The sequence below is a fragment of the Pavona decussata genome, unplaced genomic scaffold (genome assembly GCF_977016875.1).
Source record: "Pavona decussata unplaced genomic scaffold, jaPavDecu1.1 SCAFFOLD_156, whole genome shotgun sequence".
NCBI classification, from domain to species: domain Eukaryota; kingdom Metazoa; phylum Cnidaria; class Anthozoa; order Scleractinia; family Agariciidae; genus Pavona; species Pavona decussata.
In genome coordinates, this window is record NW_028145568.1 from 2338479 (window position 1) to 2364906 (window position 26428).

The 26428-nt window shown below is 40.9% G+C and overlaps 5 protein-coding genes across 6 annotated transcripts in view; 3 read left to right on the forward strand and 2 right to left on the reverse strand.

Moving 5' to 3' along the window:
- Positions 1 to 26428, forward strand: part of LOC146465230 (blastula protease 10-like) — a 532877-nt gene that overhangs the window by 296751 nt on the left and 209698 nt on the right. The gene's annotated exons all lie outside the window — the stretch shown is intronic.
- On the forward strand, positions 1200 to 2974 carry LOC146465260 (uncharacterized). The gene has a single exon (XM_085128689.1). The coding sequence runs from the start codon at positions 1344 to 1346 to the stop codon at positions 2622 to 2624; it is 1281 nt and encodes a 426-aa protein (XP_084984815.1). The 5' UTR covers positions 1200 to 1343; the 3' UTR covers positions 2625 to 2974.
- LOC146465261 (uncharacterized) lies at positions 3140 to 7620 on the reverse strand. The gene is made up of 3 exons (XM_085128690.1): positions 7481 to 7620; positions 5719 to 5831; positions 3140 to 3675 (listed from the first exon to the last, which is right to left on the reverse strand). The coding sequence occupies exons 2-3, from the start codon at positions 5809 to 5811 to the stop codon at positions 3271 to 3273; spliced, it is 498 nt and encodes a 165-aa protein (XP_084984816.1). The 5' UTR covers positions 5812 to 5831; positions 7481 to 7620; the 3' UTR covers positions 3140 to 3270.
- Positions 10094 to 26428, reverse strand: part of LOC146465262 (uncharacterized) — a 35335-nt gene continuing 19000 nt past the window's right edge. Inside the window, exons 15-22 of one of the 2 annotated variants that reach the window (XM_085128490.1) lie at positions 26042 to 26081; positions 17013 to 17171; positions 16303 to 16395; positions 15127 to 15215; positions 13901 to 14051; positions 12380 to 13301; positions 11068 to 11181; positions 10094 to 10351 (exon numbers count right to left, since the gene is read on the reverse strand). In XM_085128490.1, coding sequence (XP_084984616.1) covers positions 10266 to 10351; positions 11068 to 11181; positions 12380 to 13301; positions 13901 to 14051; positions 15127 to 15215; positions 16303 to 16395; positions 17013 to 17171; positions 26042 to 26081 — 1654 coding nt within the window. In that variant the 3' untranslated portion in view covers positions 10094 to 10265. The remainder of the gene's footprint in view (positions 10352 to 11067; positions 11182 to 12379; positions 13302 to 13900; positions 14052 to 15126; positions 15216 to 16302; positions 16396 to 17012; positions 17172 to 26041; positions 26082 to 26428) is intronic. The other variant, XM_085128491.1, reaches the window with a different exon arrangement.
- On the forward strand, positions 18818 to 20808 carry LOC146465263 (uncharacterized). The gene has a single exon (XM_085128627.1). It carries the CDS (start codon positions 19054 to 19056, stop codon positions 20785 to 20787), a length of 1734 nt encoding a protein of 577 aa, XP_084984753.1. The 5' UTR covers positions 18818 to 19053; the 3' UTR covers positions 20788 to 20808.

Consider the following 26428-nt stretch of genomic DNA (forward strand, 5'->3'; position numbering starts at 1 on the left):
CGACCGACATGGTGCGAATTTATCACAATCTATGTATCAGGGGTACCCAAAGGTTTATTTCGGTGGGTATCTGTTCGGGCCTTAATCGCCTCAGAAATTCGGATTTAGTCGTAAAGAAAATCCACAGTTTTCTTCGGCAAAACGTTAGCTCAAACTTTCGTAACTAATTTCGAAAAATTATTTCGTTCGTTTTCGAAGGGACAAATTATGTCATTTAAAATGCGAAAAAAGGTCAGTCAGCATTTTCGTAAAACTAATGACAGCTAGTAAAATTCGGGAAATAAAATTCCGTTACTTAAGACTTTCTTCAACTTTAATTTTCAGCTATTTAATTAAAGCATTCGAACATATCAGACTGCATTTGCTTACACAAATATGCCTTGAAAAGGACACTAAACGATCTGGAAGCACTGGAGATAACAGTTTAAAGTATTTTGCGTTGGGTGCCCCTGCAGAATGCAAATGCTGGCTAACATGATCGAGCTATTGAAAGTGAATCAGTATGAAACTTCATACATTTGAACTGCGGAGAAATACTGACTAATAAGTGAATGATCATCGCAGTTATATACGCAACTGAAGCAGTTGCGAAAAGAAATCCCCCCCCCCCCCCCCCGGCAAAAAAAAAAAAAAAAAAAAAAAATGAGCCTTGAGAACGTATATGACTGCGATGATCATTCACTTATTCAACATCGAACTATTTTAGGCCGGTCACGCAATCCGTTGTCAACCAGCTGTGTAATGTGCTTCCTGTCTTTCCGAGAAAAACACATTGTTTGTCTTATGGGTGACTGACCCTGAATTTAAAATACAATATTTTTGTTATTACATTTTATCTTCTCTTTATGAAATTTTAATTAAAAGTTCCAGATTTTTATTTTATCTTTATTCATACACATTTTTCCTGTGGATATTTGTCGGAATTCTTCTTTATCCGTCCACTGGATCCACATTAATATGATTTTACCCTTGAGAGAATTAATTTCATTTTATTCATTTGCATAGTATAAGGCATAGCAAATTTGAATTCTAACAGCGATTAGACCGTGAAACCATATTGTTAAATTGGAGTATATCATCATAAATTTTTTCCGGGAAAATTTGAAACAAAATCGAAACCGAAAGGAGCAAGTTCGTATCGCTTTCTGGGAAGCGGCATTTGACCTTGTTGCATTGTTTGTCTGTTGCCAAAGTTCGATATATTCGGGGTATAGTTTCGAATCCAGTCTATTCCTAGCAAATCGGACATTGATTGTATGTTAGTGCAGCCGATTCGACAGCTCGTGAGATCGCCGTATGCCCTTCACTTCCTCAAAACAGGACTTGCAGTTTAGTAAATACTTATGGCCGATTCAGTGTTACATGCAATCAGTGACAGCGAAAGCGAAAATAGTGAACGCGGTACACCACCAGGGGAAGCAGAAAACACGACTCAAGCAACAGAAGTCCAGATTAACACTCAAATCCCCTTTGGTTTGCGTTCTCAAGAATTATTTGTTTTTCGATGGACCCTCAGACTCCTTTCGCTATGGTGCCCCACATCAGCTTGCTTCGCCGAAAGAATAATCTACCCAGCGCTGGTAAACATTCTTCTGATGATAATGATTGCATCGGATTTTAACATAATGGTTCACAACGAAGCTTGGAAATCAATTGATGTTTATGTTTTCTTGGCCATCGATGCTGGAATGTATTCGAGTCATTTGTTTGGGATATTTTACTTCAAATCACGTGATCTGGAAGACAACATGCTCAACGTTGACTTGAATGTCAGACATTTTAGTGAATTTACGAAGAAGTTGACACGATTAAAACTTGGCGTTATTTTGTCGTATCTGTTCTTGGGCGTGCTTGTTTTGTTGTTCTTCAATACGGAAGTATGGTTACACGGTCGGTTTCAATGCAATTCTTCATTTGAGTTCTTGAAAGGCTCTGTGAACCACTTTGTCTGCCTGTTGAACTATCCAACGAATATTTTAGGAGTTGGAAACTCGTTGGCTTTATCCTGGACTATGTGCCTTTTTCAGCAAACTTGCTCCGCGCGTCTGCAGCAATTATCCCAGAATTACCTCAGTTGGACCAGAAGTACTGAAGAAGCTGTTTATGATCATCTGACGAACTATTCAAGAAAGGTGAAGACGTCTTGTGAACACCTAAAAATATGGTTCCTTACTCACAACATCATCTTGATAATTGCAACTCCGTTCCTTTTCATTGACATAATAAAAGGATTTAAGGAAATTCAAAGCAATAACGCTGTGCACACTGGTTTGTTTGTGGGCTTTCTTGTGTACACTATTGTTATTTGGGTGGCGCCTCTGTATTTCGCTGAACAACTGCAAATCCACGATGAAGACCTGTGCACCAGAGTCAATGAGTTTTGTTCAGGGACTATTGAAGAGCAGGAAGGAGATCCAGAGCTTCGTGCTCTGTTGTCAAATCCCATCAACCCTAATCAAGAGCGTTACACTTTTCATTTGAGAACGGAGGTGAAGAAATTTTTATCGTACTTAAAGAACAGAAAATCTGGCTTTCTGGTGGGAAGCTACAGCTTTCAATTGAAAATGTCAATGTTTTCAGTGTTTTTGGCAATCGTTTCATTTGCAGGTCGTATTGTTGGTTAGCCGACTGAAGACATCTGAGTGTGCAAAGAAAATTTCCAAAAGAATAGACTCCGGGTTGCCATATGTCGAGAAGTCACAGTCCTTTCATTGTTTTCATTGTTTTTTGTTTATTTCGGCTAGTCGCGTTGTTGGTTGACCAACTGAGCACAACTGCATGTGCAAGTAAAGGTTCCAAAAGGTATGGATGGTTGCGAACGGTAAAGAGTCAGTATAAAAATTCGTACCAGTCAATGCTTTGGCGTTATATAGAAATTATTTTCACATTTGAAACACATACACTCACCCAAGTATTCAGCGTAATCTTCAACAGACTCTTTTCCTCTGTAATAGTACTGACTTGTTCGTTTCCAGTTGACTCAGCTTTCCTTGGGCGAATATATTCAATAACCCTTAACAATCAGAGAGGCTGGTGGCAACTTATTTTTAAGGCCAAAGGAAAAACAAACAAACAAACAAAAAAAAAAACAACACACAAAAAAACAAAAAAAACAAAAGAGAAAACAAACGACAAAACATCGCTGCCATTGAAGCTTTTATTTCTTTTCTCTCTTCAGCGTTTACCAGACGTTATAGTGATCAATTTTTACTCTTCCTATAATTAGTTTAATCGCTCTGGTAAGAGAAACGCCGAGGACACTTTTTAGTTTCACGGCTTTCGGCAGCAGCAGTAACTGTAATAAATGTGGCCAGACTGCATGATAGCTTTGTCAAGAGTGGACACTTCATAACCTCCTTTGTCTCCACGATCACAGCCGAAGTTATAAAAGCGACCCACGAGTTGTCCATTCTCTGTGGCCTTGCCTTTCAATCCGTAGATAGAAACCTCTGCGTCGCAGTTGCTGTACGTAGTTGCAGCACATAGCTCAGTGCAGTTCTTCTTGTCACCGGTATTTCTCGCCAACACTACATTATGGCTGGGTCCACTTCCTCCTGTAGGGGTGCTTCCTCTGCAGGCAGCAGCGGCCGACATGTGGAGGGACTGCCACATTAAGTCGTATACCGAGTATTGGTCGTAGCCGGCCATTTCCAGCTGAGCTGTTAGATTGTCAACCTGGAAAAAAACCGTGTGACATGGATTAAAGCTACAATTTCGGCTTGTCTTGTACAACGTTATTCCGAACAAAGACTGAGAAACTGGAATTGTACAAAAATTTCTGAGCCGTTTCCACATTTCGCATGCTTGTTTTAATTCTAGCAATTGAAAACAATGCATGTCTGGTAAAAATAATTCAAGTACAGAGAGTAATAATACGTTGCCTTGAGAATTTTACCTTACCTTTTTGTTTCAATGAAAGGCTTTATTCTTTAAATTAAAAAAAAATATGGGAGTCATGCAGATACCAATGTTAGTAATTGACTTGTAACCAAACAACCACACATGAAAAGAGCGGGAAAAAACTTCGGCAGAATAATTTACTTTAGATTTTCGTTCCAAAAATGGCGTCGACTGTCCACGGTGTTACTTTTCTGCTGGATTTTTTCCACCTTTCTCCCAGTTACATCGCTGTAATAGAGAGACAAACAGACAGAAAGGACGGATGAAAGACGGAGCACTGGACGGACGGATAAATGCATGGATGGAATGGTGGATGGATAGCCTGTGTGACAGGTGTTAGAAGAGGGATAAATACACGCGCGAAACGAGAAGAGCGCGGGAGGAGGGTGGAAACTAGAAAGGCAGTGCCATTTCGCGAGTGCTGTTCTGATTGGTTGTAACGCCTTTCTGAGAATTTTGGTCGGTTATTGTTAAATAAAAATCACCATGGGGATAAATTAAATTTGAATTATTTCAGACCCCTGTAAAACCATAATCGCTGCAATGTAAAATTGTTTATTTTTCCGCGATCCCTTGAACATTTTTACGCTGTATTTCGATTTCGCGGCGCTGTTGTCGTATGTAACTTTCAAACTGGCTTTAAAAGTCCACAGATCTCGTTAGAACTATATTTTCTTTTCTAGGGTGACCTCTTTTTAATTTTTTACAACGTCTATCGAGTCCGCTATAAATAGAAATATGAGAACAAGGCTGATGGGCTCAAGACTTCCCCACCAAAACAATTATAGCGAGATCTATCAGGTAACAATTATCCTAAGAAATCACGTGGAATATCGCCTGATACTTAGCCGACGAGGAAATTACGTATTTCCCAGGATATCTGTTGACTATGGACGACGAATATTCAGTTCACCATGGCCATATTTGGGCTGTGTTACAATGTGTTGGATAATGAAGAATTATTCCACGACCGCGCGTTGGATATGAGGTGATAGATAGCTACTGAATCATCTCATACAAGCGTGAGTGGAATAATTGTTTTATTAACAAAAGAACAATAAATGTTGCTAAATTTTGCTACGTTCGCTTCTAAAACAACCAGAAGAGAATTTAATGGTCGCTAGTTTTCGGGTAAGGTACAATGGCTCATATAACATGGCCGCTGATCCAATCAAATCCATGAAAATTCATTATACAATGATCCAGTTTTTAATAATGATGGCTATTATTTGACGTACCATCGTTTGGATTAAGGGGCGGAATGGCGAGAACAATTGCCCAACTGCAGGTGCTTCCGTTCACTCTCATCCCTTTGTGCTCTACGCTCTTACCACGGGTTTCGCGCGCACGTTCGATTCCTCACTTTCTATTAGTATCATCTTTCTAGCACCCGGTACGCATGTCCAGCTTCCCTCCCCCTATCCATTTCTTGGGCCAGCCACGCGAGCTAGCAAATACATGGATGAAGAGATGGATAGGTGGATGGGTGGTTGGGAGGGTGGATGAATGTTTGGATAAATGTACAGGCAGCATGACTCAGCACCGCCCTTGCTTGAACAAGCACCTACGCCCCCCACCCCCACCCTCCACCACTAGTGTCGTGCATGTACTAACACCATAAACAATGACATTAATTTAGACAAAGTTCAAGAGATAACAGAAGTTTCAATTTACTTCACGTTTACTACGGTGGAAATAAGAATTTTAAAAGCCAATTTACTGACCCGGAAAGCCAAAGATGCGAAATTTAATATAAGCCGACTCAGAATGCTTGTCTGAGAAATATTGTTACAAGAAACGCCTCAATTAATTGCTAACCTCCTCCTGCAATTGCTTCAGTTTTTTACCAGCGTGCATCCCAGAGATAAACATCAGTACTAAAAGTGAGGTGGCGAGGCAAGGAATCTTCATGTCGCTTTATTTCTTTTGAACTAGAAGAGAGAAAGAACAGAGACCTCCTTTAAGCGGGCGTCTGAATTTCACACACAATCTATCAGGGATTTAGAAATGGACGCATACATAATTTTGTTTGCACTGGAACTCGTTTCACGTTAAATGAATGGAACAATTACTTTTTGATGCTTTATTAAACTTCTGAAAACAAATAGGGCCTGCTCTTTTCATTGGAACAAGTTGACCGGTTGAGCTACTAATCAGCTTTAACCTGCTAACCGGGAAAAAATGCCATTTTTTCAGAAAACTGTTTAAGCTCGTTTACGCGAGAAACTCACCGTGAGTTAAAACAGCCTTAAACAGTTTTCTGAATTTTTAAAGTAAATATGTGAAATGTACCCGCCTTCTAACTTGACTTGAAGTAACCAGTAACTGACGGGTAGAATAAACCCTTTTTAAAACGAACTTGTGATTATTCACCTTAATAACGACCAAATGTTATTATAGTAAAGCCTTTCAAATTACCTGATGTTCACGATGTATAACTCAGGCTTGTTGTAAAACACATCTTTTCTGTTTATCTCAGTCCCCACAGGCGCGGGAAATTTTTATTTCAATTTCAAAATGGAATTTATAACAAAAGAATCGTATTGTATGCATTTTCCTATTCTTTAGAGATAAGAGAAGAGTCGTTATTTACCGCCCCTGTTGTCAAAGCATAGGAAATAGTCCTAAATGCGTTCGAAACCCTTAAAAAAGTAGCCGTGCGGAAGTCGTTTCTACGAGAAGACGGAGTTTTGTCTGCTTTGGAGGCTAACATCAACACAACTTCCACTGAAGTCAATGCACAACTAATTTAAGGATTCGATAACGTCTCCTTGTACTTGTTCGTGACTGACAAAGGAAAGCTGAGAAGTTCTTTGAAAGTATTGAAAGAAATTTTGAAATCTTACATGAAGACGTCTTCTTGTATAATTTGTAAATTTTGATGAAAAGTGCGAAAATATCGCAAGTATAAATTATATCTCAGGTTAACATGTACTTGAGACGAAAACAGACATTTTTACATCCCTGATTTCTCGAGAATATTGCGAGTCTAAATTATCCGATACACAATCCTAAGTCTGCTCTTCGAGTTTCCACCTAAAACAGTTTACACCCCTGCTTTTAGCTCGCTTTTCATAATTATTCTGTTATAATTACTAATTTGTCTTTTGTATTATCTCCTACAACAATGACAAACTCTGACTAATTTTTATAATTAATTCAATATCGCTACCCTTTGGAGTTAGCTGTGCTCTCTGTGGGTATTGTCAATTCTACTTGTTCTAGAAATCACTTATGAATAAATATGTCATAACAGGTGCTTGGATGAAAAATGGCCATGGAAAATTTTGCAACTGCTTTTTAGAGTCCTTTACATTTAAATCAAAGAAATACAAACTTGACGTTCACTTAAAGGAAAAACCTCTTTGTCGCCCAAACAAGCACAGGCTTTGTTGCTCATATGCCACATTGATTTCAGTCTCTGTTCTGAAAAGTCTAAGTAGCGAATTTAAAACGAGATAATCCAGTTGCCAAAAAGCGAGATAAATTTGGCCGCAATTTTCTCAAATTAAAATTGGGCAAGGTAGATCCAGAGTTAAGTGGCTATAAAATAAAATCACCGTATTTGGTACTGTCTCACCTTCGAATCTTCTTCCTTTCCGAAAAGATAATGAACAAATGTTCGCTTATGCTGTGTCCTCATCAACGTTCTACTTAGACAATGCATTATGCATTAGTTGGATTAGCCAGTAGCTACTGGTTTAAGTGAGGGAAGAGCGATCGGCTGTTACTAGAATTTCCATTTTTAGGCGTCGTAAAGAAGAAAATTAATAAAGGTCTTATATCGCCGCTTTCCATTATGTCGAAGATTGATCGGGATGAAAGCAATGATGACCCATAAAAAGTGACGATCAATTTTGTTCCATTTTATTAGCTCGCGTTCCGAATTCCGTTGAGGCCCTGTTGATGCCTAATAACTGTTGTGTGATTCACAGATTTCAAAGGAGGAAAGAAAATCAAGAGAAAGAAGGTCAACATCGGGATGCAATTTGTTGTGGTTGAGGCAAATTAATATACTTTGATTGTTATCAATTTGACAATCCGTTTATCCAATGCATAACTGCACCGGTAGCGTGTTTAAGAAAAGAATCCTTGTTGCATTTCTGTCCTCTTAACTTTGTTCAAAAATGGATCCAAGTAGAGACGGAGAGTTTCATTGTTTACTTTCCCTTCACACGCTGTTGTTCAGCATTCATGTAGAGTATGAGCAAGGATTCTGCTGTGTGCGTCTGAAATGGTAGTAAAGAAGAATTCGCTCTGAGTCTCGGTAACTGTGGTCGTTTACCACTTACGAAGATTTCGGCTGGGAATTTTCGTTCGAATAAAACGCGTTCCATTTTCTTAAGAAACTAAAACCAGTGACAATATGTTGTAACACTTTCCCCTGGATGGCGTCTCCCTCCCTTTTCCCACCCTTGAATATTCGTTTAGAAACTTAACCGCGTTGTAAATGACCTGGCGTTCCTTGCGCTATCCAACACTGTATAGGAGAAAGGGGGAGGATGGTCGAAAGACTTATGAAACTGGTTGTAGCATTTCGGTAGAGATCATATTTGGCATGGCCGTGAAATACCATAGGTCTGCCGGAGCTGGTGCAAATGATGCGAATCATAAAATTGGAACATAAATTTCCATTCGGAATTTTCCCATTTGGAAAACGGGAGTTAGGTTTCTTCTGGAAGTTTTTCGATAAGACGAGTCACAAAGAGTGTTCCATTTACATCCCAACCAGAATTTCTGCAATTTTTTTGGTAAATGGGAAACAACCTGTTTCTGCGTGAGTATCATGCAGTTTTGTTAGACTGCCTCGTCCAGGTATTGTTTATCTTTGTTAGAACCTACTGGAATAGCTACTGAGAGATTAAGGGTTTCTGTTTCCCCGCAACTAAAGCATACAGGAGAATTTATATTTTGGTTGGCGCCGGCGCGAAACGCCTCAGAGAGCTAGATAAGCGTTCTTGAATTTTCTCGCCACCTCGAAAAGCTGGAAATAAGAAGCGTTTTTAAACATTGGAAGAAATCCCGGAACCAAATGAGCGAGCATGTTTCTATGTGTAAAATTCAAGATTTTTGATGAAAAGCGCAAAAACGTAGGCAGCAATTATTATAAATGACAAAGAATGAAAATGAACATCATGTGGCAGCGCTACTTAAAACTGTTGTCAGAGGAAGGTCAGGGGTATAAATTGTCTTCATCACAACAGGTGTTTAGAAGGAAAAATGGCAATCAGAAATGTTACGGCTTCTTCTCAGTGCCCTTTAATTCAAATATGAGATATAAATTTGACTTTGAAAGAACCAATTTTTTTGTCCTTCAAACAAGAATGGTAGGCTTTGTTGTACGAATAGATAAGGGGGGTCACTTTCTAGAAGGAACTGTGGTGCTGCGTGGAAGGGGAATATTTGGTTTTATCAACACAGTTGATAAAGTTGTTTGGCCACCGTAAAGAGATTAAGAGAGCTTTACACTCTTTACGGGGAAATTTGTTCGGGAACAATTTTTCAGAATTGAAAGAAAGTGGCAGGGTTGATCCTGACTCACGCCGATAAAAAACAAAACCCCTGTTCCTGTTTTTCTTTCCCTTTAACTCACCTTGGAATACATATTCTTTCTTTTGAAAAGATAAAGAAAAAAAAAATCCAAAAGCGTGCATCAAAGGAACCGACGAATCCACTCTGGACAAGGATTCGTCGGTTCCTTTGATGCACCTTGATCCGAATGATCTGAAATCACAAATCCGTTTTTGGATTCTCCCTAAAAAAACGCAACCTTAGTATTTGTCCGGACTGTCTTGTTTCGCTTATCTTATTCAACGGCGGATCCACACCTTCAGATAATTGTTATTACGCTCGTACAGAAACTCATAAGGGGTTTCAGCTCGTATTAATTAACATATTTGTTTTTTTTTCTTTTGAGAGGGGGATTTACGCGACTCAAATTAACGCGCACTGACGGCAAATAGAGAAACTTGACGCGAATTCAATGGTTTAATGGTAAATTAACACGAGCACAGAGGTCTCGTATGTCATCAAGTAAACCGAAACATTGACGATTCCAAAACCATGAATTGCCTTTGCTAAAGATTTAAGGGTGTAAGTGACAGAAAGTGGCGTTGTGGAAAATAACTCTCCACTTTATTAAGGTCGCGAAAGTTAAACGACAAAAGAAAAAAAACAGGAAATCCAACGAACGTAATGCAGTTTTTAATAAATGGAAAACCAGTGACACACGTAGCAGAAAAATGAACTTTCATTTGTATCTTTTTACAAAATGCTTTCTCTTTAATAAAGTGTTGATTGTTGGAAATAAAATAAATATGTGCGCATGTTGTGTTCATCCAGTGTACCAATCAGTGACGCAGGTTTCAAGATAGTAAAGCGTGTATGTTGTCTTCGTTTTTGCGGCACTTTTTGATTCTCTTATCTTGTTCCTTTAACAAATGTTCGATTTCTAAACAACAAAGAAAAAAAAGTACATTATCTAGAGGAACAAATAGGGCCTCTGATATTTTCAGAGGAAATATTTTCACTGGAAAAAAGAAGGTGGTTTGAAAACTAAGATCTGTGGATAAAATCCTAAAGTGTGACCATTCAAATGAAAGCTACTGAGCTGTACTTTCCCGTGGTGCTGTTTATCATGATGTACAAGGTGGTTCTTACTTTTGAATCTGTGGATAAAATTCTAAAGTGCGACCATTCAAATGAAAGCTACTGAGCAGCATTTTCTAGTAGTACTGTTTATTATACTGTCTGTACAAGGTGGTTCTTACTTTTGAGTCTGTGGATAAAACCCTTAAGTGTGACCATTCAAATGGAAGGTACTGAGCCGTATATTCCTGTGGTAATGTTTATTATACTGTACCAGGTGGTTCTAACTTTTGTGTCTGTGGATGTAATCCTAAAGTGTAACCATTCAAATGAAAGCTACTAAGCAGTACTTTCCTGTGGTGCTGTTTATTATGCTGTACAAAGTGGTTCTAAGTTTTTAGTTTGGATGAAATCCTTTAGTTACGTGTGACCATATTAATGAAACCTACAGAGCCGTACTTTCCTGTGGTGCTACCTATTGTTGCCGTTTTTAATATTCGGTAAAAAGATATTTGAAATTCCCCGTTGACTTTAATGTTGGGCGCTCATCAGTATGAAAAGTTGCCTCTTTATCGTTACCTCTGTTTTTCTTGGTAAGCTGCTCTCCAGTTTGAGCCAGGGACTGTAAGATCATTTCAGCGCGTCTGTAAACCGGTTCATTTTCCGAGGAGATTTTCCTGGTAGGTGATGCTTCTGTAAAGAATGACGATGCATGCCATGTGAAATCTCATGTAATTTGTATTAGGTGAGGAAGTATGCTTAAATCAGGATTAAAGCAACTTTGCTTATATGTAAGTCTGGCCAGTCTTCATCTGCGGCTGCGGTAACTGCGACGTAATTGACAATTATCCCACGAGCGCGCGTTGGATACGAGATGATAGATAGCTAGAATCATATCGTATCCAACAAGCGCGAGTGGAATAGTTGTTTCATGAAATTCAATCACAAAATATCGCTAAATCTTGCTACATTTTTATTTCGCAGAACAAGACCGGGAGGTGAGGTATAGTGTAAGTATTTGTGGGGCGTGGTGGAATAATGGCTCATATACCATGGCAGCAAAGCCAGTCAAATCCCTGGAATTGCACTATAAAATGATCAACTTTTTAATATCGTAGATACCCCAGGTATCTCTGAGACATACCGGCTATGAATTGGAAAATATCGTACGACACCTTGATACGAATGATGCATGGTCTGCGTCATTTTGGAATTTAATGCATTCTGGCATTGATTTTACCACTAAGATACCGTCAATTAAGTTCTCATTAAAAACTCTTATTGCTAGCCTCCCACACAGTCTTTTTTTAGGTGACTCGTATCACCCCCTAAAAACGTTTGCGTGGGAGACTATCTTATTGCCGGCTTGCCGAAAGAATCATCTTCTGCATAGAGATACACGCTTGCCAAATCATTTGTAGCTACAGACAGCATTCGCCTACTGTATAAACACATGAAAAGCATTTGCAACTACAGATCCTTGTAATACACAAACGAACCAAGTAAAATGACTTAGGCTGTGTCTACACTATGCTGGATGGCATTTTATGCTGTTGTGAAAAATACTCCGGTCTGGTGTGAACAGAAGTGGCTCAAAAACGCCGCCATCTTTCCACTAGAATTCAATCCTCGCTCCTCGTTGTTGACTTCCGTTTCAGTTCGATTCTCTGTTCACACTACTCAAGAAAGTGTCACGAAAATCTAACCGATATATGACGATTCACTTTCAAGATCGAAGCAGCGCAGCATCGCTCCGACACAAAATTAATCCCAAATCGATGTTTTGTGTGTGAACGAAAGCGATATCCATTATGTTTTTGGTGCCCGCACAAGAGTTATCCGGTATAGTGTAGACATAGCCTTAGCTAGAGACAAGTTATACCAGCATTACTTTGGAAATTTCTCTCACCTAGTTTCCTTGACAACAATTCCTCTTGATTTCGACGCATAGATCCAGCTCGAGAAGAAAACACTCCACCATTTTGCTGTCTAACTTTCAAGCTCTGAGGCGCTGGGCCTGAGTATTTCGTTTTGAACGGCGCCGCATCTGACTTGTTGCTTGAACTCCACTGACCACTAGAAACCGAAGACGCAGTTGACCTTGACTCCCAAGAGCGAGGTGCGTTCAAGAGGTCACGTGAAATAACAGTGTCTGCAGTAGACGTTGATTGGTCCATTAAAAGTGACGTGACATCAGAGCCATCGCTGTTAATCGAAAGCGAAAGAGGCGAGTGTGGCCTGTCACGTGTCTGTGAATATTCACTGAGTGCCTCACTGCTAGTAACGCTTTCCTTTTTGGGTGACGAGCTATGCAGCGGTAACACAAAACCTTCTACATCATCGCTATCATCGAGATCATAGTTACTACTCATTCTCGAATTCAAGTCTGTTGTCAGTGATGAAACTGAGCCTCCGTCCGTTTCCTGATCGTTACCATTGGATGCAGCAGGTTTGGGTCGCAAATGCTTCTTTGCTGCTCGGTTTCGATGGCGTTTTTCGGCATCTTCTTTGGCATCTTTTTTGTTTTCCGTCGTTACGCGGGAATATCCTTTGGCGGTTGCCATATTACCGTGAGCTGGAGGCTGAGCCTTCACTTCCATCACCCGCCCATTTGGGTGCACAGGACCATCGTCAAGAGGGCCTCGCTCAGGGTGCCCTTGTGATGTTACCGTAGGACCTGACGTCCTTGCTGGCGTCAAAATTTGAGAAGTTACTTGAGCTTGGAAACTAGAGATCAAAGTTCGTACCTCATGTAGCAATGACTTGAGGTCATCTGTTACTTCTTCACTCTTTCTTGATGAGGCGTCACTTGTCTGTGTGAAGAAAACAGTAAGGATAAATTCTGTGAAATCAAAGGGCACGAAGGTGAGCGTGGTCAAAAGCCTTCTTGTGTGTTTACGGTGTAAGCCATACTTTTCTTTGGATTCGCTCTGACGAAGGGCTAACGCCCGAAACGTCAGCACTTGAATCTCTTTACGGTGGCCAATTTGCCTTAAGTCATCGACACTGTTAATAAACCAAACAGTCTTTTCTGCTCCCCACCGACACAGCACCACAGTTTCTTTAGAAACCAACCCCCTTATTCCTTTCTAAGGTCAAACGTTTATGCACTGGCAACACTACAAACTCGCCGTTTCACAACTGTACATACGAGAAGGAAATATCTAACAACAACCACCCTTAACGTTATTTCCCGAAATGAAATTCCCAAAAGCTATAAGTTAACGATTTACGATTTAACCCTCCCCGCTCTCCCCCCTCCAGCAGAGTTTCTTTTGTTGACGGCACAGCAAACTGGTTCAAAGAGCATGGGGAACAAGCGAGAGCGTACAGTCTACGATGACCTTAGATGCAAGGGCTCTAGGAACGAGACTCTTAAGCTGCTAAGCTTTAAACTGGACATCGCTCTCACCTCTCGAGACTGCGCAGTTTGTGGCTGAAGCCCAGTATCTAGCTCTGCCACTTCAGGTTGCATGCCCTGGGCTGGAGGAAGAAGAGTTGGAGGGTTTTTGGGAGCCATTAGAACACTACTGTAATTCGCTTGAGTCGTCAGAGGGGGCCATCTAAAAAAGAAAGGAAAACAAACCAACAAAGAAAGTATTTACACCCCTAATCGTGAAATGTAGGTCAAACGTTTGCGACTGGCAATGAAACCAAAACACCAGCTATCGAGCACCGTCTTTCTCTGGCGCTTTAAGAAATTTCATGTCTTAAAATGGTGCAGGGCAAACTATCATCCATCGCATTTGCAGATTAAAAGTTTTCATCTCAGGAACTGCATAGTAATGTATGACGTGATTATTCTAAAGAAAGAATGATCGTAAATATTAAGCTGGGTGATGAAATAACAAAGGTGTAATGTTCAGCACTTCCCGAGCATAGGGCGGAAGACGAAATCGAATCAAGCCCACCTTCCGTCCACTGTGATGTTGTAACAAATGAGACACGCTGATCTCCCACTAATCTCGTACCCAGAGCCCTTAAGTTCGTTGGCCAGCAGTTGGTCGCCAATAGAGATCCGACGGAGCACGGAAGTTCATGGGTTTGAATCCTGTCGAGGACTTAAATTGTTTTGCGTCCCATACCCGTAAAGTACCGAACACTAAAGCTTTCTAACGTGACCATTCTTTGAAAGCGTAGAGTAAAAACCGACGGTGTCGGCAGCCCATTTCTTGGAGCCTCTGTCTGCCTTAATTTTGAGTCAACCCTTTCCCGAGTAGATCAGTTTATTTTAGAACAACAGCGGAAACCCTTTAATACGACAACATTTTCAAGGCCCGAAGGTGATGTGGTGGGATGAACGAGGGTGTAACACTAAGGAAATGACTAGACTTTCAATGCGTTCTTGGCACAAATAACAAGGTGGTCGTAAGAGGAGGGAGGGATGGGTGGGGGGGGGGGGGGGGGGCACTGTACTTTTCCCGCGAAAAGGTATGAAGTATGAAGTATGACAATTTAACTGCCATTGCTCTTCCTTTGATTGGGTATTTGAACTGCAGAACCGTTCTAAAAATATTTTTACACGCGAAAGGGTTGACTCAAGACTTAGTGTGAGAGATAGAGGCTCCGGGTCATCGTCTCCCAACAACGTTTAGTAAGGGCTGCATTTCAAGGTAAACTATAGTAGGTCATAGTTACCTAAATCCCGCATTAAATTTTGTCAAAAGCTCGATCAAAGATGCAGCGTCTGCTCTGATGGGGAGAGCTTTTGAGGTCCTCTCCAGTTCCTTCAACAAAACAGTTCACAGGTTAAGTTATACGGATTACAAACATGAAGCTCCTTTCACAAGAAACCTTTATTTTATTTGTGTGTTTTTGTTTGCCGCCTAAAGCCCATGAGAATGTAGCATTTTCTTATCAACTTGTAGCACATAATTTAGAATTTATACAACCAGAAGCCAAAGTCAAAGGCTTAGATGGCATGGGGTGTGGTGCGAGAAATTACAAATCAAGACGTGCTAGTTAAAAAGGTAAACAAAAATGCATGAATAGATACAAAAAGCCATTGAGGTATATGCTGTTGGCTGTGGTAGATAAAGATGAGAAAGTAGACCAAGATTTGGCATATGTATATAATTGGATATTTATCTAGGATCAAGCAGAGTGAAAAGAAAAAAAAAAAAAAGAAAAAAAGTGCATTATACTTACGAGGAGAATGAAGAGTAGAAAAGAGAAGAGAGTACCTTAAATTGATTGAAAATAATCCTTGAGTTTTTGAGTATTAGAAAGAGTGAGAGCGTCAAGTAGCGAGAGAGAGGTACTGTTCCAGATCAGCGGGCCCTGTTCCCGAAGGGAAAAAGAGTAGTTAAGAGAATGGACATGCAAGTTTTCTTTTAGTCTAGTGAGGTACTGGTGATAATAACGTTTGAGGTTAAAGGAATGAAAGCGGGATAGCCAGGACCCTCCGCATATGAAGGAATATGATGCAAGAGACTTGTTAATATGTAAGTACCTTAAACATGTTGAAAAGAGGATATGTTTAAGTTGGAAGGCCACCTAGGTCGCCACGAGTGTCCTTGTAGCTTAAAGTGCCCATGACAGATTTTTTTTATTTCTCAACTGAATCAACACGTCACACAAAGACGTTCTGTGAAAAAAAAAATGCGATTTGGATAAACCTAATCTTTTAAACGATTTTTAGTCTTCTCTCGGTTCTTCTCGGAACTGTAATATAGATTAAGGAACACGTGACTTCAATTTCGTCTAAGCTGTTCAATTGCTCACATTCTCAATTTTTGAAGAGCACCAGAGCTTTCTAATTAGTGATCCCCATATATCAATGTTTACTTGTAAAAATGTTAAATGTTAATATACCTTGACCTCAAGGGAGTGCTTTAGCTTCAGCCTGGCCATTTCTTGTTCCATCTTCTCTATAACACCTTGTGAGTCTGCGTGTTTCAAAGCCGCCTGAAGCGAAAGACATGCGATTCGAAAGCGTTCAACATTTACTGGGAAGCAAATTGTGAAGGTTGTATAGACCATAGACCAACTACTCGATAGATGCTTTCTTTTACTACTCAACATAATGAACAGCCAATTTCTTATTGATATATTTCTCAATCATATTAACAATCTCTGAAGAGAAACAAAGAAAATCACCACCTTGAAGGAAGTCTTGGAAATGTGATCTCAATTTTCATAAAATTTGGTGAACGTTTGCTTTGAATCTCTCCAAGAATAATTTTTTTAATGGTTTTGAGAAGGTCACCTATACATCAAACACTCAAAAGAGTGATTTATCAGATTTCCAAACACCTCTAAGCTGAAAACAACAACTACAACAAACACACAAACAAAAGCAGTTGCACCTCTTTTTTTCAAACCCCTTCTCCGTGTTTGGCAATCAAATGAAACACTCTTCCTCGTGTTTGATGTATTTCTTCCCAATAGTCATCATTAAACGGGTGTTCACAATGTACGATTTCATACGCGATACCACGTCTCTAGTTGCTTATCAAGCGTTCCCTTATATATAATTAGTCTACTTTAGTTATTTTTTTATTGTTACAACAGGCAAACGATACCTTTTCAAGTGCTTGCTCCATGTGATTCAACTGCTTTTTGTGATCATCACACTGCTCCCGAGTCTTCCTCAGCTCAAATTCTAGTTGGTCTCGATCGACCGTTAGTTCATTCATCTTTTCCGACAATTCACTGCTCCTTCTCTCATAATAGCGCGCATCCTACAATAACACAAACATATAATTTGAAGAATTCAAATGATTTAATTGCAGATAACACTAAACGAAGACTGAGTCCTCCTCCAACATAAGGCTAGACTACAGGAAAAGCGTCCGGCGAGATAGTCGAGTGAAATAAACCACGCTGGCCAAGAAGTAAATGATTCACAATCCGATTTGTTGAAGAATGATACAATAGTTTTCCTACCTACATCCCTTCCTTCCTTTCTTCTTTCCTTCTCCCCTCCCTCCATCCCTTCCTTCATTTTCCTTCCCTCCCTCCTTCCTTCCTTCCTTCCTTCCTTCCTTCCTTCCTTCCTTCCTTCCTTCCTTCCTTCCTTCCTTCCTTCCTTCCTTCCTTCCTTCCTTCCTTCCTTCCTTCCTCCCTCCCACACTCAGTCAATCCATTCCTCCATCGCTTCGTTCCTTCCTCCCTCCCTCCCCCCTCCCTCCAACACTCAGTCAATTCATTCCTCCATCGTTTCCTTTTCCGTCCCTCCTTCCTTTCTTCCTTCCTCCCTCCTGGCCTCCCACACTCAGTCAATCCATTCCTCCATCGCTTCCTTTTCTGTCCTTCGTTCCTTCCTCCCTCCCACACTCAGTCAATCCTTTCCTCCATCGCTGCCTTTTCCGTCCTTCCTCCCTCCCTTTCTTCCTTCTTCCTTCCTCCTCCCACACTCAGTCAATCCTTTCCTCCATCCTTAACGTTTCCGAAAAATTTGGCGTATCACGTTTTTTACGTTTGAGTTTGTCCAATTTTGTACAGATTTTGTTCGGCGAATCTACAAGATATACTGATCTTTCGTACGATTTTCAGCCAGTTTTCTTCGAAAATTTGCTTCATTTTAACTGATTTTTAGTTTTGTTGCCAGTTCCGATGCCTGCTAGGGGAACGTTCCCTTTGCGTGAACTTGTTCCTTTTAATCGTGGACCTCTTAGCTTAAAGCGGAACATATTTTATCTAAGTAGGAACGAAATGTTCACTTTCAGCTAAAATCAGAACGATGTGTTCCAATTTGCTTTTTGTTAAGGGAACAAATAGTTCCCAAAATGACATGTTAGGAACAACAGCTTGTTCCCTTTCGTAATTTGAGGAACAAATGTTCCTATTGATAGGTTCCTTTTCACAATAGTCGTTCCTTTTCACTAGCGTGTGGAACGTTCGTTCCGATTCGTTTTTTGTTAAGGGAACAAATAGTTCCCAAATTGACATTTAAGGAACAACAGCTCGTTCCCTTTCGTAATTTTAGGAACAGTTGTTCCTATTTGTAGGTTCCTTTTTACAATAGTTGTTCCTTTTCATTTGCGCGTGGAACTTTCGTTCCTAAGTGATTGTTCTTTTGAAGTGAAACTGGTTCCTATTCAAAGTTTGCCGTTCCCTTTTGAAATACAGAAAGGAACATCTGTTCCCTTATGAAGAGGTTCTGGGTTGATAGTTTGTTCCCTATTATATTTTTAAGGAACATTTGTTTCTATTGCTTTGTTCCTTTTCAGAGTGTTGGTTCCTTTTAATTGGCATGTGGAACTTCCGTTCGTAATTTCTTGTTCCGATTGACTTCAAATCGTTCTTATCAAGGTTGTTCCTTTGTGCAGGTGATCCTCTTTTCACTGCCTGTTCCCTTTTATAGTTTTATTGACGGGTTCCCTTTGAGACTTTGTGAGAATGGTCTTGGGCATGCAAAGGCCTGCCCAGGCAAGCTTAACCACGTTTGGGTTGTTATGAATTTGATTACAATAGTAATGAGCATGGACAAGTAGTGGCAAGTGGTGACAAGTGCGAGATTTATTCAAAGATTCATTCTTTGAAAATAGATCCAAGTGTTTGGTCGATTTTGGCTAATCTGTACCAACGAGTGCATTTCCCTAACGTTCCTTTACTGGAAATATGAACAAGAAGAACAAAGCAGATTGGTCTAACATCGATGGTGCATTACCCAAACCAAAACGCCTCCATTTGGAAAAAGACGAGACAGACAGCTTGTATCACTGTCCAATACAAGTTTGCGACCATGAAGGATTTCAAAGTCAGCGTGGATGTAGGAAACATGTGAATTCTAAGCATAGCTGGTTCTTTTATTTCGATGGAAAACCCGAACTGAAACATCAACAACAATCGCTGCAAGTTTCCCCAGCCAACTTATCAGTGACCACTACAAGTGACTGTGCATCCACCGAAACCACAAGGATGCACGCCGCCAAGTTATTTCCTTCATTTTCAGTCTCTGGAAAAATTGGCCAAGATTTCGCCAATTGGTTGACTGGAAGTGGGGGTGGCTACAAGAAAGATCGCACAGCTCAACAAATAGCTAAAAGAAGCTTGAAATTTTTGAAATTTTGTTGCGAAGATGAGGAGGAATTGACGTTCGAAGTGATAGACTACAGTCTTTGCTCTCCAAATCTACTGTTCAAGTTCATCGACTTCTTGCAAGACGAGTGCAAACTCGGACATGGTGGACGATTGGGATACATAGACGCAATTTCCGATCTAATGGACTTTCGAAAAATTAATGGAGCATCGGACGCAGTTCTGCGAAACCTATCCGCGACTGAGTTGTACCTCAAGAGAGCTCGAAAGACGGTGGCAAAGATGATGAGATTGCAGTGGTCTCAAGACCTGGACATCGACACGTTGGAAGCCCGAGGTCACTGGGCCACGATGGATGAATTGTTACGAGTCGTGACATTTCATTTGCCACGTTTCGAAAACACCGTCAAAACGTGCAAGAAGTGCCCAAATCAAGTAAACCCGTCAGACTTAACATTTGCCACGAGGTTCGTGTCGATGTACCTGTTCATTAAAGTGAAGGGGTCGCGCCCCATGACTTATCAGTATTTGACGGTGGACATGGTCAATGCAGCGAAGGCAAATGGGGGATTCATCGATCAGAAAATGTTCAAGACTGCCGGAAAGTACGGTTTCGATTCGCTGATTCTGACCGATGCCAGCATGCAAGTGCTCGATAATTACATCTCATTCGTCAGGCCATTGCTGAACCCACGGTGCGACTATGTTCTCGTCACGAGAAATGGAGGCCAGCACAGTAAACTGGGCGATGTGATGAGCAAACTGGTGTTTGATGCGATTGGCAAATACATTCATCCGACTCGATATCGTCAGATTGTAGAAACACAAAGTCTCAATCAATTGACCAGCAGTGAGCAGAAAATTTTGTCAGAGGACCAGAAACACAGTTCTGCCGTGGCAAAAATCCACTATCAAAAGCAGCGATCGCGCGAAGTTGCTGTCAAGGGCCACGAGTGTCTACAAAAACTTCAAGGAAGCAAGGGTTCAGAGGTGGACGAGGATGTTCACGCTAGATTTGGCGTTTCAAAGTTAGCCTCTGCAACGTCAGTTAAAAATGCTGATATGGAAATTCCTCCCCAAGCGACAACGGATGACCCACCCACTGAGCACTTGCGCAGTCAGAGAAAACTTCGTCGTGTATTGAAATTCACGTCTAACGAGGACGATTTTCTCAAGAAAGGAATGGATAGGCACGGATTTGGACAGTGGACGGCTATTCTGAGAGATCCTGACTTTACGTTTCAAGACGGAAGAACGGCGGACTCTCTGAAGAAAAGGGCTGGACTCAAATTTTCTTCGGGGCGATGCACCTAAACTGAACAATTTCCTAAACTTCGAGGTCCCGTTGTTTTGCATATCTGATACAATGGGTCCTCTGTATAATGAACGATGTTCTTCAGCCCGACCTTTTAAGATGTATGGAACAGAAACTCGATCGACATAACGAACCAATTTCCCTGGTCCCTTAGCACTTTGCTAAATGGAGGTTCCACTGTACGTAAAAAAGCTGATCGTCCTTTGGCATTGAAATATAGATTACAATACTGACCAGACTCATTTCATAAGTTACTGTTGCAATTTTATTCACACTCAAGAGGCCTTATCAGTTTAAGGGATTTGAAAGCGGCCAAACAATCAGAAAAAGGAAAAGAAAGTTACCTTCTTGGTAATAATTACTTTAATCGTTCTCCTTTAATCCTTCTCCAATTATTAACATTGCTTTGTCCGTTATGCATTTGTCACACTGTCCTACTACAACACTACACTCAATCAGAATCTATGAATCGCCCTCTCTTTGCTGGAGAAAGGAGAAACACTGGTGATGATGGACAGACAGGTTGGCAGTCGTTGTGCGGCACGTATGTCGGTGTCCTTGGTGTTACAAATAAATCGGCTTCCTCTTCGTCTTCGGCTTCGCTTTGACTGCTTCTGGGCGTACTGGCGAAACTCTGGATCACCGGGGGGTGTATTACTGGCATGGGCGAAAACACGTCGCGGATCAAATCCACGCATGACGAATTCACCAGCTGGTTGTTTAGACACAGCCTCTTGCGTTCCTCCACAGCACCTGGTAACTTGAGTGTACCGTGTCGCTCGTGGTAACTGCGGAGCTTGTCGCAATTTATCTCCAGTAGACTTTTCATTACCTGCCGCTCTTCCTCGTCCCTTGGTTGTACCATTCGTGTGCTTTGCTCTGCCATGTCCTTCTCCATTTGGAACAGCCACGGATTTGAAAACGCTTTCCTGATCTTTTCCTGCTCCTCACGGTGTTGTTTCTCCTGATGTTGTTTTTGTCTCGCTTCAATGGCCTTCTCTCGTTCTCGTTCCAAGCAAGCAGGAAGTGGTTCATCGGGATCTTTGACAAGTTGGCTCACTTCTGATTGATCTGCAACACCCAGGTCCACCAACATAGCTCTACGGTTGGCCAGGCGATGATTCCGTACGGTCTTGATCAAACGCTTTTTGGCTTTTCGGGTCTCCTCCGTGTTTGTAAGCAACATCTCAAGGTGCCGTTGCCTTAAACTTCCTTCACTGGCTTTTGCATGTTCCGAGCGCAACGTCTCTATGCGATCTGCATCACTATCTTCTGCAATGTCTGCGTCGCCTTCCGAGGAGGACTGAGTCGCCCGAGCGCTTGCTTGGCTGCACTGAGGCTGAGGCTCGACTTCTTCATCAATTAGAGAAACCGTTAAGATGTTTTTCAGGTCATCTTCTGGTAAACCGTGTTCATGGATAACGGGCTCGAGCGCGGCACTGCCCTCATTATTGCCCACGATCTTCTGTGCCCATGCAATGCAATCCATGGCATGTTGCTTCAGCCACTCGTTTGCTTCTGGATTCACGTGAGGCAGCGGACGTTTGAAGTGGTACTTATGTAACCTTTTATCCATTGCTTCGTTGTGAGCCACTCCAAAATCCAGCTCTGTCTGACAAGTGATATACATTGATGCGCTGCAATGAAACCCTTCGGCCTTCTTCCACTTGACGTCGTGAGACGTAAAGCCCCCTTGGCACAATATTTTCCAGTCATCTACTTCCAGAAGACCAGAAAATGCCTCATCAAGGAAGATTATCTCCGTGGAGCTGTCAATCATGGCTTTATTGAAGTTTTTCTGCTTCGTTACCCGTGCAATGCGGTTGAGGGGGACTATCTGGAAGACTGGTGCAAATAGGCTGGTCTTTCCGCTATCTGCCGACCCGATCGCACATGGTACGGGCTGTTTGTGTCGCTTTGGGCAGAACAACGCCAAGAAATCTGCGCAGAACTGGTGAACTTTATCTTCTGAAAGATTGTTCCTTAAAATCTCCTCAAAATATTTGGGTTCGGGATCTTTCAATCTGTCGAAGTCCACAAATGCTCGGGGAGTTATGAGGCCTTTCTGTTTAAAAGAGTAAACACAAAATATTTAGCTGTGGTTCACATGGAGTGGGTGTGGCCCTTGTTACAAAGAACCGCAACATTTGTTTAAGCCATTTAGATCGCAGGTGCTTTTTAACCCTTTCGGATCTGAAAGCTAATTCTCCTAACTGATCACGATACATGTCTCTGTTGGCTAGTCCTGAGAATTTGTTATTTCAACAATTTTAAAAAAATTAAACCAATTTACAAAATTATTAGCACCATTGAATATTTTACAATCGCCTCACCTGCGATTCTGAAATCATCCCATGGACAAATGATCCGGCAGAAAAGCTCCAAAACCAGCCGCCGCGTACCTCAACGAGGTCTCTGTTGATCTTCAGCTGTGGGATCACTGAACTTTCTGGCTCTCTCAGAATGGGTAGAACCCGTTGCATATGCTGTACGAGGCGATCTTTGAAAGCGTCGTTTCCCATCAAGTTGTTAAGGAAGGTTTTCATGCTGCAGAGATAGTGAAAAGTGAACTGAGATTTAGCTGCCATCTTGTATATCTCACCGCGATAGATTGCATAATTGAGTTTTCTCAGGATAAGTTGTATATCGTTGCAAAGGACTGTTATTTGGCATGATAGTGGTTTGTGCGGAGCCTCCTCTGACCATGTTGGCTGTGATGTATTGGGCAAATTCATATCCAACCCAAAGGTGTCTAACAGTAGCCCAGCACGTCGTAATTCCTTGACAGATGACGCCATCATCGGTTTGAAGTTTTCTAGGACTACACGAAGACGGAGGACATTTTCCGACGGGGCTGACTCTTGAGACTGGTTGTCCATATCAAGTTCATCTTGAAGAGACCTGGCAATAAAACAAACAATTTTTAATGCTTAACAGGTGACAATGCACACAGAAAGAACACAAGACAAAAGAACAAAATCCTTTGAAATCGAAGGTGCGTTGATGGGTATTTGATATTGAAAACTGAATTAACAGCAATGTTTGCCTTGGGAGTAATGCTGCACTCTGTATTTTGTTGAAAAGTGCCTGGTAATTAGTGGTTATTCACATGATTAAAGTGACAGTCATTTACTCACCTAAGGCAGTGTTGATATGATGACTCTACTAATTGCATTACACAAGGGTTTTTATGATCCTTCAACACTTGACATAGAACATTTAGGGTTTGAGTGCTTCGTTTTCGCGATGCTCTGGATGAGTAAAATTCCAGGCCACAACTACCAACCGCTCTCTGGATTTTTAGTGAATTTATAGGTGCACCATTACTTGTCTGACACGCCACCCAGTAGGATATGGCCGGATATGTTTGCTTGCCCGGTGATGACAATTGAGAAGCGTTGATGGTAGTCTCGTCGTTAGAATCGTCACTTTCGTGGGTTTCTTGTGACTTTCTGTTAGCCTTTCGCTTCTTACTGTCCCTTTTCGAGGTACTGATAGCCGAGAAGAAAAAGCAAACCTCACGCAACTTGGACAAAGTTGAGTCACATTCGTCCCGTTTGTCACATATCCAGTTCCACGCATTTTCGATTTCCTCGTCGTCAATCCGCCAAACGCATTTGAACGCAACCACAGAACACAGTTTTTCTATCCTTGCGACGACTTCGCATTCGGCCTTATCTCTAATAGCTTTGCTATTCAGCTGAGAGCAAGGTCTGCTCATCTTGCTACGTCGAGCAATTGAAATGGGCCGTTTTGAAGTTTTCAGCCTTTAAATACGAACCAAGCACAAAATCATCAACCAATCAGAGCGAATAAAAACAGCTCAAGGGGATAAAAACATGTAAGAGAAAGGTGACGAAAGGTTGAAGGAAAAAATGAACAATTGTCAAAATTAGCCGAATGCCGGGTGTCAGTGTACCGTAAATGGTCGTAATTAAATCGTGAATGCCATATACGCTAAATACGGTAAAATAGGTAAACACGCCACTACCAAATAAAGTGTATGCAGTGTGCCCAGCTAGCAATTGATGTAGATTACCGGGCTTAACGTAGTTGACGTGTATAGAGTGAATGTATTAAACATGGTAAAACATTTAATACGCCAGCAACTAGATCAATTGCATGCAGTGTTCTCAAGAAACAGTTGATATGACTTTCAATAACTTGCTGGAGTGTTTACCGGGTTTAACGTATTTAACGTATATGAAGTTAGTTTATTATTTAATACTTCTACCACACAAGTCGTACTTAACGCAACGTGAATGAGTTTTCATCAGTTTTCAACGTGTTTACCTGGTTTAGCGTATTCAGCGTATATAGAATGAATACTGATACTAACACTGGTAACAGCAGTGTATTCTTATTCTTATATTCTTATTCTTCTTCTTCTTCTTCTTCTTCTTCTTCTTCTTATTATTATTATTATTGGCGTGTATACCGGGTTTAGCGTATTTAGCGTGTATTAAAATAATAATAATAATAATAATAATAATAATATTAATAATAATAATAATAATAATAATAATAATAATAATAATAATAATAATAATAATAATAACAACAACAATACACGCTAAATACGCTAAACCCGGTATACACGCCAGTAATAATAATAATAACAATACACTGCTGTGACCAGTGTTAGTATCAGTATTCATTCTATATACGCTGAATACGCTAAACCCGGTAAACATGCCGACAGCAAACAGAAAGGTAGTCGTTGTTGTTACTTGGGTATAGCAGTGTTAATAGCAAGTGTAAAAGTGGACACAGTTAATGTGTTCGTTCGATGCACGCTAAATACGCTAAACCCGGTATACACGCCAAAAGCACTTGCAAAGTTAGCCAGTCGCAGAGGTGTAGCGGGTGGAGTGATTGATCTATTTGCGGTTTGTGGGTTGGATGCGTGTGTGTGTGTTACAGTCCATGATCTCATGAACATTTGCTCTTTATTTACAAGTCAAGTGTATAGCGTGTTTGCCGTGTCAAGCGTATTTGGAAAGAATAATGCATGGCAAAGTTAACTAAGGCCGCTAACAGGCAAAAGACTGCTTTGCGCGGAAATGCAAAGGGAACAAGAACTTTTGGGAAACGATCGCTTCCTTTTCTGTCCTTCGTTCCTCCCTCCCTCCATCCCTTCCTCCCTCCCTCCCACACTCGGTCAATTCTTTCCTCCATCGCTTCCTTTTCCGTCCTTCCTTCCTTCCTTCCTTCCTTCCATCCCTCCCTCCCTTGTTACACCAGTTTTCCTACCTTGGAAGCGGTGTTAAGACTCTCAGTCAACCAGTGGATTCTAGGAAACAAGAAACAGAATTGCTATAAATATTACAGAGATGAAATTAGTTAAAAATAATTATTCTTCTATTTAATTTCTATTATTATTATTATTATTATTATTAAAAAAACTGATAAAAATCACAGTATTCAAGCAACCCGCTGACTCTTCAAGCAATTTTAATTTATGTTCACAACACCATCTTTTCTTCGATTGTTGTTCGAAGCCGTTTCAATCAAGCTAAATAAACTAAACTTTACCACAAAATGAATCTCAGGAAAGTGGTCAAAACTACTACACTCGAACAGGGCCCACCAAACCACAAAGTAGATGGTGGTCTCTGCCTGCACCCCACCCCCCCCTTA

Excerpts from the sequence above, each read along its gene's own strand:
- LOC146465260 (XM_085128689.1), top strand. The coding sequence starts at position 1,344 with ATGGCCGATTCAGTGTTACATGCAATCAGTGACAGCGAAAGCGAAAAT.
- LOC146465261 (XM_085128690.1), bottom strand. The coding sequence starts at position 5,811 with ATGAAGATTCCTTGCCTCGCCACCTCACTTTTAGTACTGATGTTTATC. Across the intron at positions 3,676-5,718 it reads TGAAGCAATTGCAGGAGGAG|GTTGACAATCTAACAGCTCA; the intron begins GTTAGCAATTAA and ends GTTTTTTTCCAG.
- LOC146465263 (XM_085128627.1), top strand. The coding sequence starts at position 19,054 with ATGAACAAGAAGAACAAAGCAGATTGGTCTAACATCGATGGTGCATTA.